Source organism: Ricinus communis, chromosome 3, assembly GCF_019578655.1.
Source record: "Ricinus communis isolate WT05 ecotype wild-type chromosome 3, ASM1957865v1, whole genome shotgun sequence".
NCBI lineage: Eukaryota > Viridiplantae > Streptophyta > Magnoliopsida > Malpighiales > Euphorbiaceae > Ricinus > Ricinus communis.
The window spans coordinates 21,210,874-21,231,318 of record NC_063258.1 but is presented as its reverse complement, the minus strand read 5'-3'; the positions used below and the strand labels follow the sequence as shown (position 1 = coordinate 21,231,318).

General features: G+C 40.3%; 1 protein-coding gene across 1 annotated transcript; it reads left to right on the top strand.

Moving 5' to 3' along the window:
* Window positions 1–2,837: 2,837 nt before the first annotated feature.
* On the top strand, window positions 2,838–3,386 carry LOC125369572. The gene has a single exon (XM_048372351.1). The coding sequence runs from the start codon at window positions 2,838–2,840 to the stop codon at window positions 3,384–3,386; it is 549 nt and encodes a 182-aa protein (XP_048228308.1).
* The last annotated feature ends 17,059 nt before the right edge of the window (window positions 3,387–20,445 follow it).

Genomic DNA, 20,445 nt, shown 5'->3' with positions numbered 1-20,445 from the left:
CTTTGTTAGTGGAAAAAAAACGTAAATCATTGTCCTTGGGGTGATTACATAGATATTAGGGTTGTTAAAAGGTTTAGGGAGATTTTCACAATCCTACATAAATAAGGATTTGGTGGCTGTTTGGGAAGATTCAAAGGGACATTAAATTCCAATGACCTGAGCCCTATACATACCATCTTATTTGAATTGATTCAGCTCTAAATTCGTTTTTGTCCTTCATTTATTCTCCTCTTTGTGTGTCTTTTGAGTTTGGGCAGATTTAACACATTTAAAGCATAAAGAGGTAACCTTCTTTCTTGATCAACCTTTTTTGTGATTTTTGCTTCCTAAATCCGTTCCTTCTTTTCCTATTTCCGTCGAATCGCATCTTTCTTATTTCTTACATCTAGATTGTTTCTTCATATGTCATTAGCATCCGTTTGAAGTTTTCGCTTGTTTGCAGTCCTAATTTTATTGAAAGCGTGACTAATTGTTTAATTTTCTTGACTTTTGCGTTTTTGTCTCAACTAAGCTTTTTAGATCATAATTCTTGGTGCATTACAAGCATAGTGAAATAACTTGATGTGTGGTTATTGATTCACATAAGAATCCTTGAAAACAAGCTGAGTGGTTTGAGTTTTCAGCCTTGTGTGATCATTCTTGATTGTTCGAAACACGAGTGACCATCCCCATTAATTGAGAGTAAACACGTGAGGGAGTGTTGGTGAGGTCCTTAATTTCCTTCGATTTATTTATTTTTTTCTTTATTGCATTCTAACTCTTATTGCAGCATGTCAAGTGGTTCTAGTGGAGGTAATAATGTGCCAACTACCGGCATACCCACAGCACAAATGCATGAAAATGAGAGGGTGCAACGAAGCATAAGAAATATGAATGAGCAAATGGAGAGGTTGCAACTTGACATGGCAGCCCAACGAAGGGAAATGACAACCAATCAACAAGCCATTATGGACCAAATTAATGCACTTGCCCGAGGTCTAGGAAATAGGCTTAATGAAGGGGGGAATGTGCAAGGTGATCATGGGCAGCCAATTGGGGTGAATGAGGATGATTTTGATGAGGGTTTTGAGGAGTATGATAATGCAGCCTATGGTGGGGTTGGTAGAGGCCTGGGTAGAGGAGCTAGGAGATACCAAAATCTTAGTAGAGTTAGAGGACACTTTGGTGGTGAGTTTGTTGGTTATGGGAACTATGATGATGTTGATAGGAACTTGGGTAGTATCAAACTTAGTATTCCTACCTTCTTGGGGAAAACTGATCCGGAGGCATATTTGGAGTGGGAAAAGCGAGTTGACCTTATCTATGATTGCCATAACTTTTCAGAGGAGAAAAAGGTGAAATTGGTGGTTACCCAATTTAATGACTATGCTATAGTTTGGTGGGATCAGTTGGTGGTTAGTAGGAGGAGGAACATGGAAGAGCCTATTGGTAGTTGGATTGCACTCAAAACTATCATGAGAAGGCGTTTTGTACCCAGACATTACCATAGGAAGTTACATCAAAGACTCCAATCTTTGAGGCAAGGTACAAGGAGTGTTGAGGATTATTATAAGGAGATGGAAGTGCTCATGACTAGGGCTGATTTGGATGAGGACAGAGAAGCTACCATGGCACGATTCATTGGTGGGCTTAATAAGGAGATTGCTGATAGGGTAGAGTTGCAACATTATGTGGAGCTTGAGGAGTTAGTTCACCTTGCAATTAAGGTGGAAAAGCAACTAAAACCTAGAGGGGCAGCAAGGTTTGAATATAAGGGCACTTCGAGTAGGAGGCCACATTGGTCTAATTCTTGAAAATGAGGTAAGAAAGGTGATGATAAGGTTATTCCCAATGACAACAAAGGGAAAAGCATTTCAGGCAACAAAGACACATCTAAACCCGAAATTAACAAAGAAAAGAATAGAGACATCAAGTGTTTCAAATGCTTGGGGCGTGGCCATATTGCTTCACAATGTCCAAACAGCAAGTGAAGAGAGTGATAATGATGATGAGATACCACAATTGGAAGACGGCAGCGATGATTGCATTGAGGGTCCTATGGGAGGTGAGCTCTTGGTGGCTAGGCGCACACTAAGTGTTCAAATGAAGGAAGATGATACCTTGGAGCAGCAAAGAGACAACATTTTCCACACAAGATGCCATGTACAAGGTAAGACTTGTCTTGTTATTATTGATGGTGGTAGTTGTACAAATGTTGCTAGCACTTTAATGGTTGAAAAATTGGGTTTAAATCTAATTCCACATCCTAAACCTTATAAATTGTTATGGTTAAATAATTGTGGTGAGATCAAAGTGAATAAGCAAGTTGTTGTACCTTTCTCAATTGGTAGATATTCAGATGAGGCGCTATGTGATGTAGTGCCAATGCATGCTGGCCATATCTTGTTAGGTAGGCCATGGGAATTTGATACGAGGGCCTTCCATGATGGCTTTCTAAATAGGTACTCATTTGTGAAGGATGGGAGAAAAGTTACTTTGACACCTCTTTCTCCTAAGAAAGTGTATGATGACCAATGTAAGTTGGAAAGAGAGAGGCGTGAGGCTGAAAATAACAAAAAGGAGCATGAAAACCCAAAGGGTGAGATTCAGCCTAAAGAGAAAACAAAGGCAAAGGGTAGTTTTTTTGGCTAGGGAAAGTGAAGTTAGGCATGCATTTCATTCAAGTCAGATGTTATTTGTTGTTACTTATAAAGATGTATATTTGAACACTACTGAACTTGATCTTTCCTTGCCGAGTGTGTTTGCTAATCTTTTGCAGGAATTTGCTGATGTCTTTCCCGAGGAAATGCCAAGTGGATTACCTCCTCAAAGAGGGATAGAACATTTGGCAATTTAAAATGGCTACTCTGGATAAAATGTGTGAGCAGCAAAAGCTATTCAAGAAGATTGCAAAAGGAGAAGCACTGTTGAAAAATCTCTGCAATCGGGATTATTTGCAAATCAAATGCAAGGATAAGCATTGTACGTGCAAGACAAAAAAGAAGAAACATTTTTCTTATTCAGAGAAATCTCCCCAGTATAAACAGAGAAAAGGAAGAAAATTGCACTGGTTCAGAAAGAAGGTAACAAGCAAGCATAAATCTGATCGATGTTACATCTGTGGTCAATCAGGACACTATGCAAAGAGATGTCCCAATAAGCCTAAGAAGACTGTTGCACTTCTTCATCAACTGAAGACTTCATATCCAGATGACTTATCCGATCATGATCTTGAGTCTCTCTTTTCAGAAGAAGAAATGGCGTCTTCTCAGACTCTATTTGCTATTCCATATTCAGATACCAGCACAGAAGATGAAAGTTCTTCAGACGAAGAAACATCTGTTTTTACTATTGGTCCTGCACTCCAAGTAAAACAGGAACCACCTGATTATACTCTTGCGATATAGCTTATCGTTTTCCCCGAGATATCTTCTCCAAGAAAGATACTCATTCCGGATCAAAGCAGATCTTCTTCTATACCATTACCCATTCCTACTTCTCCGGAAAGTATGGAAAGTTCATCCCTCCGAAGTCATATCGACAACCCATTCATCCTACACCTTTGGTATCCATTCATGTCTTAGCTGGCAAATATGGGAGACTTATTTCTATCACTGCCTTAATAGACACTGGATCTCACTGTACAATGATGAATCCTGATGCTTTGCCTAGCTCAGCCTGGAAGAAAAAGATTTGTCACTTCCAAGCAGCCGATGGCAAGAGTTTTCAAACTACAATGATCTCCAAGGATAAGATTGGAATACAGTTCTTCCCTGACTGTATTGTATGGATTCACGTTATTGGTTCTTATCTATTTGGAAGAGATCTTCTAGTTGGATTCGATACTTATCATGCGGTAAAAAGGTTACAAATCCTGCCAACGGGGCTAAAGTATAAACGGGAATTTCTCCCTTATACTCAGAATCCCAACCAGTTCTCTATTTCAGAAGTCCCACTGGACTTTGCTCACTTGAAAGAGTTGTTCGTTCCATGCTGTGCTGATTCTCATAGAAAATTCTATCACCCTTATCCACTATACAAGAATCCAGACTTCTTCATCACTCTCCCTTGCAAATTAAATGAACATGTCAACCCTACTAAAGCCAGTCATCCTGGAATGTCCCCATCTGACTTGGTTTTAGCAAGATAAGAATGCCAAGAGCTCCTCTAGCAAGGTTTGATTGAACCTACACAGTCTCCTTGGGCATGTCAGGCGTTCTATGTGGAAAAGAGATCAGAGAAATTAAGAGGAAAGAAAAGGCTCGTCATTAACTACAAGCCTCTGAATCATTTTCTTTCAGATGACAAATTCCTAATTCCTAAAATCTCTTCTCTCTTGATCCGTCTCCAAGGAGCAACCTATTTCTCTAAGTTTGATTTAAAGTCAGGATTTTGGCAGTTAGGCATTCATCCTGAAGAAAGATACAAGACCGCCTTTTGCATCCCAGATGCTCAGTATCAGTGGACTGTTATGCCCTTTGGGCTTAAAACAGCTCCTTCCATCTTCCAGAAGGCAATGGTCAGAATTTCTGAGCCAATCTGATATGGACATGGCTAAGCTTAAAGATGGACTTGATGGAGAGGACAACAAGAAAACCAAAGATAAAGCTAAGGATCCATTAAGCATGCTACAAGGCCCATTTACAAGGTCAAGGTCCAAGAAGCTACAAGAAGCCTTAATTGGCTATATGCAAGATCGGGCTAGTCAAGGAAGCCCAATTGGTCATGCTAGGATAGGCCCAAGTAAAGACACATCTGAATGGGCTTTATTTAATGTTTTGCAAGTCCAAATACATGAAGACTAATGTGGGCTAATATTTGGGCTGAAATCTCTTCTTTAAGTTCAGAACAATGTTATTGCCTATTTTTCTTATGTGGCAGCTAGGGTTAATAGTTTTACTAGGGTTTTTTATGTTAGGTGGCTATAAAAACGCCCCTTAAGTTGTGTTTTGGGATTCGAATTTTCATAAAAATTATAGTAGTTGTTTCCTTTGCATATTTGCTTGAATTCTTGAATTCTTGTTGAATGCATAAACCACTTATCAAGGAATTGATCTATCCTTGTGGCATGTTAAGGGTTAGGGTTTAAAGAACTTAGTTTTCTTTAGGTTCTGATCTTGATCAACCATACCTTGCAATCTGATTTAAGCGGTTCTTGGGTTTTGAAACTCAATTTGTTCTTGGGTTTCTAAGATAGTAATTCACGGGTTCATAATCATTAGGGTTCGTGGTTCTAATCCTTGGAGGTTCTTAACATTTGGTATCAGAGCTTTGGCTCTTAAATCAGGTTATTTATCCCTTTTCTTTAAGTTATTATTTGTTTTCCTTGAGTTCTTGATATTGTTCTTGAAGTATTCTTGGTATTCTTGAGATCTACATTGTTTAGTTCTTGATTCTTGTAGTTTTTGATTCTGATTCAAAAAAAAAAAAACGAAACAAGAAAAGAAAAATATCAGATCCGAATTAGCAAAAAAAAAAAAAGGGAATAGGTCTGATTGGTTTGATTGTCTTTGTTAGTGGAAAAAACGTATTTGGTGTTGAAATCATTGTTCTTGGGGTGATTACATAGATATTAGGTGGCTGTTTGGGAAGATTCAAAGGGACATTAAATTCCAATGACCTGAGCCCTATACATACCATCTTATTTGAATTGATTCAGCTCTAAATTCGTTTTTGTCCTTCATTTATTCTCCTCTTTGTGTGTCTTTTGAGTTTGGGCAGATTTGACACATTTAAAGCATAAAGAGGTAACCTTCTTTCTTGATCAACCTTCTTTGTGATTTTTGCTTCCTAAATCCTGCTCCTTCTTTTCCTATTTCAAGTCGAATCGCATCTTTCTTGTTTCTTACATCTAGATTGTTTCTTCATATGTCATTTGCATCCGTTTGAAGTTTTCGCTTGTTTGTAGTCCTAATTTTATTGAAAGCGTGACTAATTGTTTAATTTTCTTGACTTTTGCGTTTTGCCTCAACTAAGCTTTTTAGATCATAATTCTTGGTGCATTGCAAGCATAGTGAAATAACTTGATGTGTGGTTATTGATTCACATAAGAATCCTTGAAAACAAGGCCGAGTGGTGTGAGTTTTCAGCCTTGTGTGATCATTCTTGATTGTGCGAAACACGAGTGACCATCCCCATTAATTGAGAGTAAACACGTGAGGGAGTGTTGGTGAGGTCCTTAATTTCCTTCGATTTATTTTCTTTTCTTTATTGCATACTAACTCTTATTGCAGCATGTCAAGTGGTTCTAGTGGAGGTAATAATGTGCCAACTACCGGCATACCCACAAAGACAAATGCATGAAAATGAGAGGGTGCAACGAAGCATAAGAAATATGAATGAGCAAATGGAGAGGTTGCAACTTGACATGGCAGCCCAAGGGAAATGGCAACCAATCAACAAGCCATTATGGACCAAATTAATGCACTTGCCCGAGGTCTGGGAAATAGGCTTGATGAAGGGGGGAATGTGCAAGGTAATCATGGGCAGCCAATTGGGGTGAATGAGGATGACTTTGATGAGGGTTTTGAGGAGTATGATAATGCGACCTATGGTGGGGTTGGTAGAGGCCTCGGGTAGAGGAGCTAGGAGATCCCAAAATCTTGGTAGAGGTAGAGGACACTTTGGTGGTGAGTTTGGTGGTTATGGGAACTATGATGATGTTGATAGGAACTTAGGTAGTATCAAACTTAGTATTCCTACCTTCTTGGGAAAAACTGATCCGGAGGCATATTTGGAGTGGGAAAAGCGAGTTGACCTTATCTTTGATTGCCATAACTTTTCAGAGGAGAAAAAGGTGAAATTGGTGGTTACCCAATTTAATGACTATGCTATAGTTTGGTGGGATCAGTTGGTGGTTGTAGGAGGAGGAACATGGAAGAGCCTATTGGTAGTTGGATTGCACTCAAAACTATCATGAGAAGGCGTTTTGTACCCAGACATTACCATAGGGAGTTACATCAAAGACTCCAATCTTTGAGGCAAGGTACAAGGAGTGTTGAGGATTATTATAAGGAGATGGAAGTGCTCATGACTAGGGCTAATTTGGATGAGGATAGAGAAGCTACCATGGCACGATTCATTGGTGGGCTTAATAAGGAGATTGCTGATAGGGTAGAGTTGCAACATTATGTGGAGCTTGAGGAGTTAGTTCACCTTGCAATTAAGGTGGAAAAGCAACTAAAACCTAGAGGGACAGCAAGGTTTGAATATTAGGGCACTTCGAGTGGGAGGCCACATTGGTCTAATTCTTGGAAAGGAGGTAAGAAAGGTGATGATAAGGTTATTCCCAATGACAACAAAGGGAAAAGCATTTCAGGCAACAAAGACACATCTAAACCCGAAATTAACAAAGAAAAGAATAGAGACATCAAGTGTTTCAAATGCTTGGGGCGTGGCCATATTGCTTCACAATGTCCAAACAAGCGGGCAATGGTGGCTAGAGACCATGGGGAGATTGAAATAGCAAGTGAAGAGAGTGATAATGATGATGAGATACCACAATTGGAAGACGGCGATGATTGCATTGAGGGTCCTATAGGAGGTGAGCTCTTGGTGGCTAGGCGCACACTAAGTGTTCAAATGAAGGAAGATGATACCTTGGAGCAGCAAAGAGACAACATTTTCCACACAAGATGCCATGTACAAGGTAAGACTTGTCTTGTTATTATTGATGGTGGTAGTTGTACAAATGTTGCTAGCACTTTAATGGTTGAAAAATTGGGTTTAAATCTAATTCCACATCCTAGACCTTATAAATTGTTATGGTTAAATAATTGTGGTGAGATCAAAGTGAATAAGCAAGTTGTTGTACCTTTCACAATTGGTAGATATTCGGATGAGGCGCTATGTGATGTAGTGCCAATGCATACGGCCATATCTTGTTAGGTAGGCCATGGGAATTTGATCTGAGGGCCTTCCATGATGGCTTTCTAAATAGGTACTCATTTGTGAAGGATGGGAGAAAAGTTACTTTGACACCTCTTTCTCCTAAGGAAGTGTATGATGACCAATGTAAGTTGGAAAGAGAGAGGTGTGAGGCTGAAAATAACAAAAGGAACATGAAAACCAAAGGGTGAGATTCTAAAGAGAAAACAAAGGCAAAGGGTAGTTTTTGGCTAGGGAAAGTGAAGTTAGGCATGCATTTTATTCTAGTCGGATGTTATTTGTTGTTACTTATAAAGATGTATATTTGAACACTCACTGAACTTGATCTTTCCTTGCCGAGTGTGTTTGCTAATCTTTTGCAGGAATTTGCTGATGTCTTTCCGAGGAAATGCCAAGTGGATTACCTCCTCAAAGAGGGATAGAACATCAAATAGACTTCATACCCGGGGCTTCCATACCAAATAGACCAGCCTATAGAAGTAATCCGGAGGAGACAAAGGAGCTTCAAAGGCAAGTGGAAGAACCGATGTCAAAGGGGTATGTGCGTGAGAGCTTAAGTCCTTGTGCGGTTTCGGTGATTTTGGTTCCAAAGAAGGATGGCACATGGAGAATGTGTGTGGGCCGTGCAATCAATAAAATAACGGTAAAGTATCGTCATCCCATTCCTAGGTTAGATGATATGCTTGATGAGTTGCATGGTGCATGTTTGTTTACTAAGATTGATTTGCGTTCTGGTTGTTATCAAATTTGCATGAAAACTGGTGATGAGTGGAAAACGGCTTTTAAGACTAAATACGGTCTATATGAGTGGTTAGTTATGCCGTTTGGGCTTACAAATGCACCTAGTACTTTTATGAGATTGATGAACCATGTCTTGCGTGAGTGTCTTAGTAAATTTGTGGTTGTGTATTTTGATGATATCTTAGTTTATTCCAAGTCCATTGATGATCATGTCATGCATGTGCGTAGGGTTCTAGACTTTCTTAGGGTAGAAAAATTGTATGCCAATTTAAAAAAGTGTGCTTTTTGCATGGATAAAGTTAATTTCTTTGGTTTTGTCGTTAGTTCAAAGGGGCTCGAGGTTGATGTGGAGAAAGTGAAAGCAATTAGGGAGTGGCCAACACCTAAAAACATTAGCCAAGTTAGGAGTTTTCATGGCTTGGCTAGTTTCTATAGGAGGTTCATTAAGGACTTTAGTAGTATAGCTGCACCTTTGAATGAAATTGTCAAGAAAAACGTTGGGTTTACTTGGGGTGATGCACAAGAACATGCTTTTAATATGCTTAAAGATAAGTTGTGTGCTGCTCCTTTGTTGGTTTTACCTAACTTTGACAAAACCTTTGAGATTGAGCCTCGAGCATCCAAACCGGCATCCAAACCTGCAAAAAGGACATCTTCAACTCCCTCATCCTTTCCAGCCCTCACTATTCCTGCTGATGACGCACAGCTGATTCTTCAGACTGATGCTATTTTAGTGAAAAACTAAATGGAGCAGCCCTTCGATACCCAACCTATGACAAAGAACTCTATGCTTTGGTTCGGGCCTTGCAAACATGGCAACACTATTTATGGCCCAAAGAATTTGTCATCCACACGGATCATGAGAGTTTGAAGCATCTCAAGGGGCAAGACAAACTGAACCGAAGATATGCTAAGTGGATGGAGTTCATTGAGACACCCATATGTGATCAAATACAAGAAAGGTAAGGAGAATATGGTTGCTGATGCACTATCTCGAAGGTATGCTTTACTTACTACTCTTGATTCTAAATTGCTGGGCTTCGAGTTCATAAAAGAGTTGTATGTGAGTGATAATGATTTCAGCGGCATATTTACAACTTGTGCTAATGGGAAGTCACTGATTTTTATGTGTTTGAGGGATTTCTTTTCAAGAAAAATCGCCTTTGTATTCCTAATTGTTCTTTCATGACTGTATTGGTTAGGGAAGCACACGGGGGGCGGTTTAATGGGTCATTTTGGGGTGCAAAAGACTTATGATATTCCTGATTGAGCATTTTTATTGGCCATGCATGAAACGTGATATGCATAAAATTTGTGGTCAATGCATTGTGTGTTTGAAAGCTAAGTCCAAACTGCAACTCCGTGGGTTATATACACCTTTACCTATTCCTGATGTTCCTTGGACAGATTTGTCTATGGACTTTGTGCTTGGTTTGCCGAGATCTAGGAAAGGTAGAGATAGTATATTTGTTGTTGTGGATAGGTTTAGTAAAATGGCTCACTTTATCCCTTGCCATAAAAGTGATGATCTTTGTCCATATTGCTGATTTGTTTCTTAGAGAAGTTGTGCGTTTGCATGGAGTACCTAAGACCATTGTTAGTGATAGAGATGTTAAATTTCTAAGTCACTTTTGGCGTGTGCTATGGGGTAAGTTAGGAACTAAATTGCTTTATTCTACTACTTGCCATCCATGACGGATGGAAAAACTGAAGTTGTGAATAGGACTTTGATTCAATTGCTTCGTGCTTTGATTTCTAGGAATTTAAAATCTTGGGAGGATTTGTTGCCATATGTTGAATTTGCATATAATAGAGCTGTTCATAGCACTACACACACTTCACCATTTAAAATTGTATATGGTTTTAATCCTTTAACTCCTATTGATTTCATTCCTTTGCCTCTTAACAAGCTTGTTAGTGTTGAAGGTTCTTCTAAGGCAGATTTGGTTAAAAAGCTACACAAACAAGTTAAAGAGAGAATTGAGAAGCAAAATGCAAAAGTGGCCGAGAGGGTTAATAAAGGACGAATTCCAATGGTATTCCAACTGGAGATTGGGTTTGGGTGCATTTCGCAAAGAAAGGTTCCCAAATCAAAGAAAGTCTAAACTAAGTCCGAGGGGTGATGGTCCATTTCAAGTCCTTGAGAGGATCAATGACAATGCCTACAAGATTAATTTGAAAGGTGAGTATAATGTGAGTGGTACATTTAATGTAGCTGATTTGAGTCCTTTTGATGTAGGTGATGAACTTGATTCGAGGACGAATCATCCTAAAGAAGGAGGGAATGATATGGACATAGCCAAGCTTAAAGATGGACTTGATGGAGAGGACAACAAGAAAACCAAAGATAAAGCTAAGGATCCATTGAGCATGCTACAAGGCCCAATTACAAGGTCAAGGTCTAAGAAGCTACAAGAAGCCTTAATTGGCTATACACATCTGAATGGGCTTTAGAGAAGAAGAAATTGATAAGATCATGGAAACAACTTCAAATCCTATTGTCCAAACCTCTTCCCTCTCACTACCTACCTCATGTAAACATTATATTACCGATAAGATCGATAACCTAGTAGAAATATCCCATATTCCGGTAAACGCCCCAAATCCAAAATTCTCTTGTCCCAATTCTCAACCCTTATGCTTTGCCTTCCGACGCTAGCCTTTTTCTAGACAACCGAGACATATTATTTCTAGACCTTCCGTCAACATAAAAGAATATGTACAGTCATCTTCTCTTCTCAGTGTGTTCTCTCTTCCGAACCACCGAACAAGACGTGACTTTAGAAATTCCACCTCATTTCATCCAACAAAGGAGACAACAGTATACCCATCTCCACTTGGAGCCATCGGACTTGTTCTCTCCTATCATGGGAGACAAGGACTTCCGGTCAGACTCTCCTTGTTAGATACCCGGTATCTAAATTATGAACATGCCGTAATTGGCTCTATTGCTACAACACCGAATGCAGGGAGCGTAGTGCTAACGTTCTTCCCTAATTTCAACATGTCATTAGAAGATTCACATCTTAGTCGGGGCCTTGAAGGTTCAAGTCCAGATTAAGGCCGATCAGTTGCCGATACCATTTCGGCTACTCTTCATCATCGGGATGGTTTACAGGGCTTCAAGACCATGCAATAACTCCGCAGACTCCGTGTCTTTCCAAATGGAGACGCATTATTTATCTTCTTGCCGGTGGTCTTACTCCCACTATAGTTCAAACTCCTAGGCAATTGCCTAGAGAAGAACTGGAGAAGTTGATTCCCTCTGTTTGGATCACAAATTATGAGAAGCTTCACCAAAGCTCACAGCCTGTCCGAAACAAGATCCAATATTCATCAAACAAACTTGACAAGTCCGCTCAAGGTTTCATATCTATCATCATCTTCAAATCCTCATACTGCCTCTATGATTCAACCAAGACAGAGATCTTATGAGAAGAAAATTCCCATTCACAGCCTTGAGTCAAACGGGTGGGAAGTTTATAAAAGCAAGATTAATGGTCATTTCATTTGGGATGTTAATCCCTCCGGATGTGATCTTGGATGTAACGCCAAGATGATCCGGATGATCTAGAATTCGGATCAAAGGGGACTAAGACTTGGAAAAGAAAACATACATGTTCTAGTCCACCTAGATATAATGACAAAGATGATGATCAACTGATTCCATTCAGTTCCTGCAAAAACAAGAAAGAAAGACCTTGGATCGGTCTTCCACCGGAGAAGAACAAACCGATGTCCAATGATGACTATATGCTTTGAAATATTGAAAGAAGAAGGACTCTTGAATTGTCCTCCTCCTCCGTTGGTTTGCTCCCTGTTCTTTTGAGCCAAGAAGATCCCGAGTCCGCAGCTGCCATGTTTTATGGTCAACTCGGAAGAATTTCCTCCTCCGGGCGAGGAAAGAAAATGAACAAACTAAGGCGCTCGTCCTTTTATTGTGAAGGATACAGTCCAACCGCAGCGGTTTGGCCCTCTCTCACCGCCGAGGAAGTTTTGAAATCGCGATAAACAATGTTGCCCGTAATCATTATCTCGGAAAAGATTGACAATAGACTCTCGGAAGTCTATGAAAAACTAGTTCCATAGAAGCTCATGTCACCTCATTCGGAGAAGAAGCCTTACGGATGCACACGGAAGCTTTCGGTCTAGGCTATTTAAACTTGAGCAGGAGATGGAATGATCCCGCAACTCAGCCCTACATCACCTTTATTCCGGCAAAAGGATAAAGAGATCTTGAGGTCGAAAGAGCTCGGGAAATAGAAAGAGATCTTTACCCTTCTAAACAATCTACCTCTTCTCAACTAAATTTTCCTATTTCTACACCACATCCTTTCATGTCCACGGTTATGCCTATTAAACAAGATGCTACTATCTCGGACTTGGTGCCTCGAGCATCCAAACTCGCAAAAGGACATCTTCAACTCCCTCATCCTTTCCATCCAAGCCTTCAAAGGATAAAGGACCTACTAAAACACAGATGGCTATACAAAGAAAACCCTCCTATCTTTACTGAGTCTACCCCTCCCTCAACTGGTCGAGTATTTCAGATTCAGATCTATCTCAGCTTGAATTACAAAGACTCTTCCTCTTCCCGACCGAGGAACCGATATCTCAGATCAACAAATTAACTGGAACACAAGGTCCTCATGTGTTGATGAACACACCGCAAGAGCCCGAAATTACGGAAGAAATCAAGAATTAGAGTCTCTTGCTCCGAACATCCTTTCCCGCCAAAACCAAAGTTCCGGTCCCCGGTTCTCTTTAGATACCGTACCTCCATCACAAAGGGCGTAACAAGATCTTAGAATTCAATGCTTGGCTTGATCTCCAAATGATAAACCCTCAAGCTAGTCTCCAAGTCGTCTTAATGTAATTCACATCAAGGTTCACCGGCACATTACGGAATGGTTCTCTCACTTGTCCGAATACCGGCAGCTTCAATTTGTTCAACTTGGTTCTATCACTCAAGCTCTAGCACAAATCCATCAACAGTTTCTAGGAGACTACAATTTAATTTTCGGACAAAGAAAACAAGAGTACTTTGATCGCAAATGCCGTTCTATGAAGAGAAAAGATCTAGAAGTTCACTATGTTCATATGTCCAAACTCTATTATGAACTCGCCGGGCCCAATAGTGATGATCTCAAATATACTTTTGTCGAGCTCTCTCAAGAAATGCACCCTCAAATTCAACGCATGATGACAGAAACTCATAGAGATATCACTCATATTTCTCTTGGAGAAATCCGGCAATTTACCCCCGGCCACTCTAGACAAGATGTGTGAACAGAAACTTTTCAAAAAAATTGCAAAGGAGAAGCATTGCTAAGAAACTTATGCAATGTGAGATTATCTCCAAATCAAATGCAAAGAGAAGCACCGGATCGCAGATCAAAGAAGAAAAAACATTTTTCTTCTCATTCAAAGGAATCTTCTCATTACAAGCGGAGAAAGGGAAGGAAGATCTGTTGGTTCAAAAGGAAATCGACAAACAAGCGGAAAAGCAGATCGGTGCTACATCTGTGGCCAAAGAGGGCACTATGCAAAGAAATGCCCTAACAAGCCGAATCAAACTGTTGCTCTTCTTCATCAATTAAAAGATTCATGTTCGGAAGATCTATCCGATCATGATCTTGAGTCTCTTTCTCGGGAAGAAGAAATGGCGTCTTCTCGGACTCTATTTGCCATTCCGTACTCGGACAATGACAGGATGATGAAAATTCTTCAGACGAAGAAACATCTATTCTTACTATTGGTCCCGCTCTCCAAATAAAACAAGAACCGCCAGACCTTCCACCAATTTCCGAGGGATTTACAATGGTCGCAACCTCTACCTTCTCCCGATTATATCCTTGCAGATATATCTTACTGTTTCCCCGAGATACCTTCTCCAAAGAAAATACCTACACCAGTTTCAAACTAGCTCCTCTTCTTCTACATCATTATTCATTCCTACTTCTCCGTAAAGTATGGAAAATCCATCTTCACCGGAAGTCACATCAAAGACAACCTATTCATCCTACACCATTGGTATCCATCCATGTCTTACCCGGCAAATATGAAAAACCTATCCTTGTTACTCGCTTTGATGAATACGGGATCTCATTGTACGATGTTAAATCCGATGCTCGCCTAGTTCGGCATGGAGAAAAAGGATTTATCACTTCACGGGGCAGATGGCAAAAGTTTCGGACTACAATGGTCTCTAAACAAAGATTGGAATACGCTGATTCTTCCCGTGATCACATTGTATGGATCCACGTCATTGGATCCTATCATTTGGAAGAGATCTTTTAGTTGGGTTTGATACTTATCATGCGGCGGAAAAATTATAAATCCCTGTGGGCTTAAGTATAAGCGAGAATTTCTCCCTTATACTCAAAATCCCAACCGATTCTCCACTGCGAAGTCCCTCCGGACTTTGCTCATTTAAAGGGGTTGTTCATACCATGTCAGGCCGATTCTCATAGAAACTTCTATCACCCTTTTCCACTATACAAGAACCCGGACTTCTTCATCACTCTCCCCTTCAAATTAAATGAAGATGTCAACCCCACTAGAGCCAGCCCATCCTGGGATGTCTCCATCCCGATTTGGCTTTAGCAAGACAGGAATGCCAAGAACTTCTTGACAAGGCTTGATAGAACCTACACGGTCTCCTTGGGCATGCCAAGCATTCTATGTAGAAAAGAGATCGGAAAAACTAAGAGGGAAAGAAAAGGCTCGTAATTGATTACAAGCCCCTGAATCATTTTCTTTCGGATGACAAATTTCCAATTCCTAAAATCTCTTCTCTATTGATTCGTCTTCAAGGAGCAACCTATTTCTCTAAGTTCGATCCGAAGTCGGGATTCGGCGTTTGGGTATTCACCCTGAAGAAAGATACAAGACCGCCTTCGCATCCCGGATGCTCGATCAATGGATCGTTATGCCTTTTGGGCTTAAACAGCTCCTTCCATCTTCCGGAAGGCGATGGTCCAAATTTTTGAATCAATCCTGGATACTTGCATCATTTACATCGATGATATCCTACTTTTCTCAAAGTCGGCTAAAGAGCATGATGATCTTCTCGGAAGATTTCACAGTTTAGTCCATTCCTACGGATAATGCTTTAAAAAGTCTTACATTGGATGATCAAGTTGACTTTCTTGGGCTCAAGCTAAAAATGGGCGATGAAGGTGCTCACATTTAGCTCGAGAATTACGGCATTTCCCAGTGAGAATCTATCCAAAAACAGATCCAACACGGGATCATCAATTACATGCGAGACTTTATTCCAAAGGCCGGCCCATACAAAGGCCCTGACCGCACAATTAAAGAAAAATGCGGGCCCATGGACTCGAGGCCCATCAAGTCATAAGATATTAAAACACCGGCCCAAAGACTCCCCAAATTTCACTATTCCTGCGATGGCCTTACGGTGATTCTTGATCGATGCAAGTGACTACGCTTGGGGTGCTATTCTCCTCCAAAAATAGGAAAATAAGGAGTCACTATGCGACACGTGTCGGGACAATTCAAGGACAGTGAACTTCATTATTATTCGAATATTAAGGAGATTCGGTAAAATATGCAATTCGAAGTGCGAATTCTTTGTGGCCTCAAGACATTTTATAATTAGAATGGACAATTCTAATTTCCCTCGCGATTCGGAATTCAAGGGACGACAAATCCCTCGATAAACAACCGCTTCACCGAAAGAGTGGTTCTCCCAATATGATTTTGAAGTACAACACATTCAAGGTGATAAAAACCTCATCCCCGACTTTCTATCCCGATTATCCAAATCTTTTATGGATCCTCCTAGTCCTTCTTTCTTTATCTTTATGGCACAATTTAGTCCCGTGATCATGCACCCAAATCAACTGAAGGTATGTCTATGCAAGAATTTGAACTTTGGGTCTATAGACGTATCTTAGCCTTCTATCGGACTATCGCATCAATCCGGAAGACTTTTCCGCCTCATTTCCTTGGAAACTTTTCCCACTATTACGTAAACGTTTCCTTCAACTTCAGCTCGTATCTCCGGTACCTCACATGTCTGTAACATCTTCCTGTAGAACTACCATTATTACAAACCTTATGATTCTTACACAGGAGAAGAGAATGAGTCACATCCGACTGGCAATTTTTCCTACTATTTGACAATCAACAGGCATGGCAATACAGGCTCGGAAGGTTGGTGAACCAAGCGGTGTCTTCTCCACATGGCGGACCATGATAAGGCTTTGACCTACCATACCATCCTCTTTCTCCATCAAATGACACAACTCAAATGACACTGCTTCAACAGACATTACAGAATGGAGAACTCTCCCGGACATTTTGAAGAGATGCCCCTTGTCATTAAACATGCTTTACTTCACAAAGGGAATGAGCTAAATCATACGACTAATGAGGTGATTCCAGTCATCAACATGCAAAGACAATCCTCGAATCAAAGATGGCTGTTCACTTCTACTTCTTCAATACCATCTCCGCCTAGACAACAATCAAGCCACGTCTTCAATGTCAATGAATCCGGCCTTTCAGGAACCATGGTCACAACTAGAAGAATCTTTTCTCCCGACCTCATGACTTTTGGCCCAAATGACATCTTTAAGGCCTTCTAGGCCTTGTCCAACTAGCAGCCCAACCCACCAAGAAGAAGGCGTCGGGCTATAGAGATAGTGACTCGGATGATTCCGATAACAACTACTCGAGTGTGGGTCCACAAACAGACAAGACAAGTGATGTCATGATGCACTCCCAATGACAGATTCTATATTATGATCTCCATTATTAAAGACGTTTGGCCTTATATGTCATTATTAGGGTCTCCATTATTAAAGTCGTTTGGCCTTATATGTCATTATTAGGGTCTCTATTATTAAGTCGTTTGGACATATATGTCAGGATGTTTTGGAGTCTTGTAAGAAGGAATATATTCCTTCACATGTGTAATTAAGAGATAAGGATTGAGAGTCATGTAAGATAAGATTGCCAGATGGCAATCTCTTAGGGTTAGCGTGTATTTTGAGAGAGTTCCTCTTCTCCTATATAAAGGAGGATTCATCTCTCTTGTAAGATAGGTTGTGCAAGGAATAAACACTTATCTTTCTCTTATCTTTCATGGCTTTCTAATTTCTCTCTATTCTTCTTCTCTATCCTATGGCAATGAATTAGCTGTTGCTACGATCTGTTTCTGTTATAATCTAAAAGGGCTAACTCGACTAACTCGGCTATTCGAGTTTCAAAGAAGCAGAAAGACCCCCATGGCGAGGTGCCTCTTTGGTCTTAGCTTAAAGAAACTCTCTTGCCTTGAGTAAGGATATCCTCCTTGAGTTTACAGCATGAGGATTATAGCATGAACAGCTCTCGGCGTCCATCTGGTATAATGTGGGCTAATATTTGGGCTGAAATCTCTTCTTTAAGTTCAGAACAATGTTATTGCCTATTTTTCTTATGTGGTAGCTAGGGTTAATAGTTTTACTAGGGTTTCTTATGTTAGGTGGCTATAAAAACGCCCCTTAAGTTGTGTTTTGGAATTCGAATTTTGATAAAAATTATAGTAGTTGTTTCCTTTGCATATTTGCTTGAATTCTTGAATTCTTGTTGAATGCATAAACCACTTATCAAGGAATTGATCTATCCTTGTGGCGTGTTAAGGGTTAGGGTTTAAAGAACTTAGTTTTCTTTAGGTTCTGATCTTGATCAACCATACCTTGCAATCTGATTTAAGCGGTTCTTGGGTTTTGAAACTCAATTTGTTCTTGGGTTTCTAAGATAGTAATTCATGGGTTCATAATCATTAGGGTTCGTGGTTCTAATCCTTGGAGGTTCTTAACACAATCCTAGACACCTGTATCATCTACATAGATGATATCCTACTCTTCTCCAAGTCAGCAAAAGAGCATGATGATCTTCTCAGAAGATTCCATAGTTTAGTCCATTCCTATGGGATAATGCTTTCTGAAAGGAAATCTTACATTGGACAAACTGAAGTTGACTTTCTTGGGCTCAAACTAAAGAATGGGCAGTATGAAGCGGGCTCACATTTAGCCCAAGAATTGCTGCATTTCCCCAATGAAAATTTATCTAAGAAGCAAATTCAACAGTTTATGGGGATCATTAATTACATTCGAAATTTCATCCCAAAGGCCGCGGCCCATACAAAAGCCCTGACTGCACGGCTAAAGAAAGATGCGGGCCCATGGACTCAAGCCCATCTGACGTTAAGATGTTAAAACAGTACCGGCCCAAAAGACTCCAAATTTCACTATTCTTGCCGATGACGCACGGTGATCCTTGACCGATGCAAGTGACTATGCTTGGGGGCGCTATTCTTCTCCAGAAACGGGAAAATAGAGAGTCACTATGTAGACACATGTCGGGACAATTTAAGGACAGTGAACTCCATTATCATTCGAACATCAAAGAGATTCTGGCAGTAAAATATGCAATTCAAAAATGCGAGTTCTTCGTGGCCTCAAGACATTTTATAATTAGAATGGACAATTCTAATTTCCCTCGCGATTCGGAATTCAAGGGACGACAAATCCCCCGACAAACAATCGCCTCACTTTGAAATAATGGTTCTCCCAATATGATTTTGAAGTACAACACATTCAAGGTGATAAAAATCTTATCCCCGATTTTCTATCCCGATTATCCAAATCATCCATGAACTCTGTTAGTCCTTCTTTCTTTATTCTCATGGCACAATTCAGTCCCCCGGACTTTACACCCGGACCAACCCTGAAGGTATGTCTATTCAAGAATTTGAGCTTTGGGCCTATAGGACGTATCTTAGCTTTCTATCGGACTATTGTACCAAATCCAAGACTTTTCCGCCTCATTTCCTTGGAAACTTTTCCCCACTATTACAGAAATGTTTCCTTCAACTTCCGAACACCGGTATCTCCGGTACCTCACATGCCTGTATCATCTTCCCCGTAGAGCTACCATTGTTAAAAACCTTGTGGTTCTTACACAGAGAAGAAAATGAGTCTCATCCAGCCTGGCACTTCTTCCTAATATTTGATAACCAACAGGCATGGCAATACCGACTCAGAAGGTTGGTTCATGAAGCAGGTCTTCTACACATGGCAAATCATGATAAGGCTTTAACCTATCATACCATTCTCTTTCTCTATCAACGACACAATTTGAATGACTGTATTCCAATCTTATCCTTGGAGATTATTGTAGTTTGGAAACTCTTGCCATCGGCTGCTAAGAAGTGATAAGCCTTTTTCTTCCAGGCCAATTTAGGCAAAGCATCAGGATTCATCATTGTACAGTGAGATCCAGTATCCATTAAGGAAGTGACAGGAATAGGTTTTCCATATTTGCCAGCTAAAACATGGATGGATACCAATGGTGTAGGATGAATGGGTTGTGCTGATGTAACTTTCGGTGAGGATGAACCTTCCATTCTTTTTGGAGGAGTAGGAATGGATAATGGTATAGGAGAAGAGTTGCTTTGGACTGGTGTGAGTATTTTTCTTGGAGAAGGTATTTTAGGAAAACAGTAAGCTATATTTGCAAGAGCATAATCAGGTGAAGGTGAGGGTGATAAGCATTGAAAATCTTCAGGAGTTGATGGAAGATCAGGTAGTTCTTGTTTTACTTGAAGTGCAGGACCAATAGTAAAAACAGATGTTTCTTCGTCTGAATATGGGATAGCAAATAGAGTCTGAGTAGACGCCATTTCTTCTTCTGAAAAGAGAGACTCAAGATCATGATCAAATAAGTCATCTGGATATGAGGCCTTTAGTTGATGAAGAAGGGCAACAGTCTTCTTAGGCTTATTAGGGCATCTCCTTGCATACTGCCCTGATTGACCACAGATGT

Coding starts and splice junctions, on each gene's coding strand:
- LOC125369572 (XM_048372351.1), top strand. CDS start 2,838: ATGGCTACTCTGGATAAAATGTGTGAGCAGCAAAAGCTATTCAAGAAG.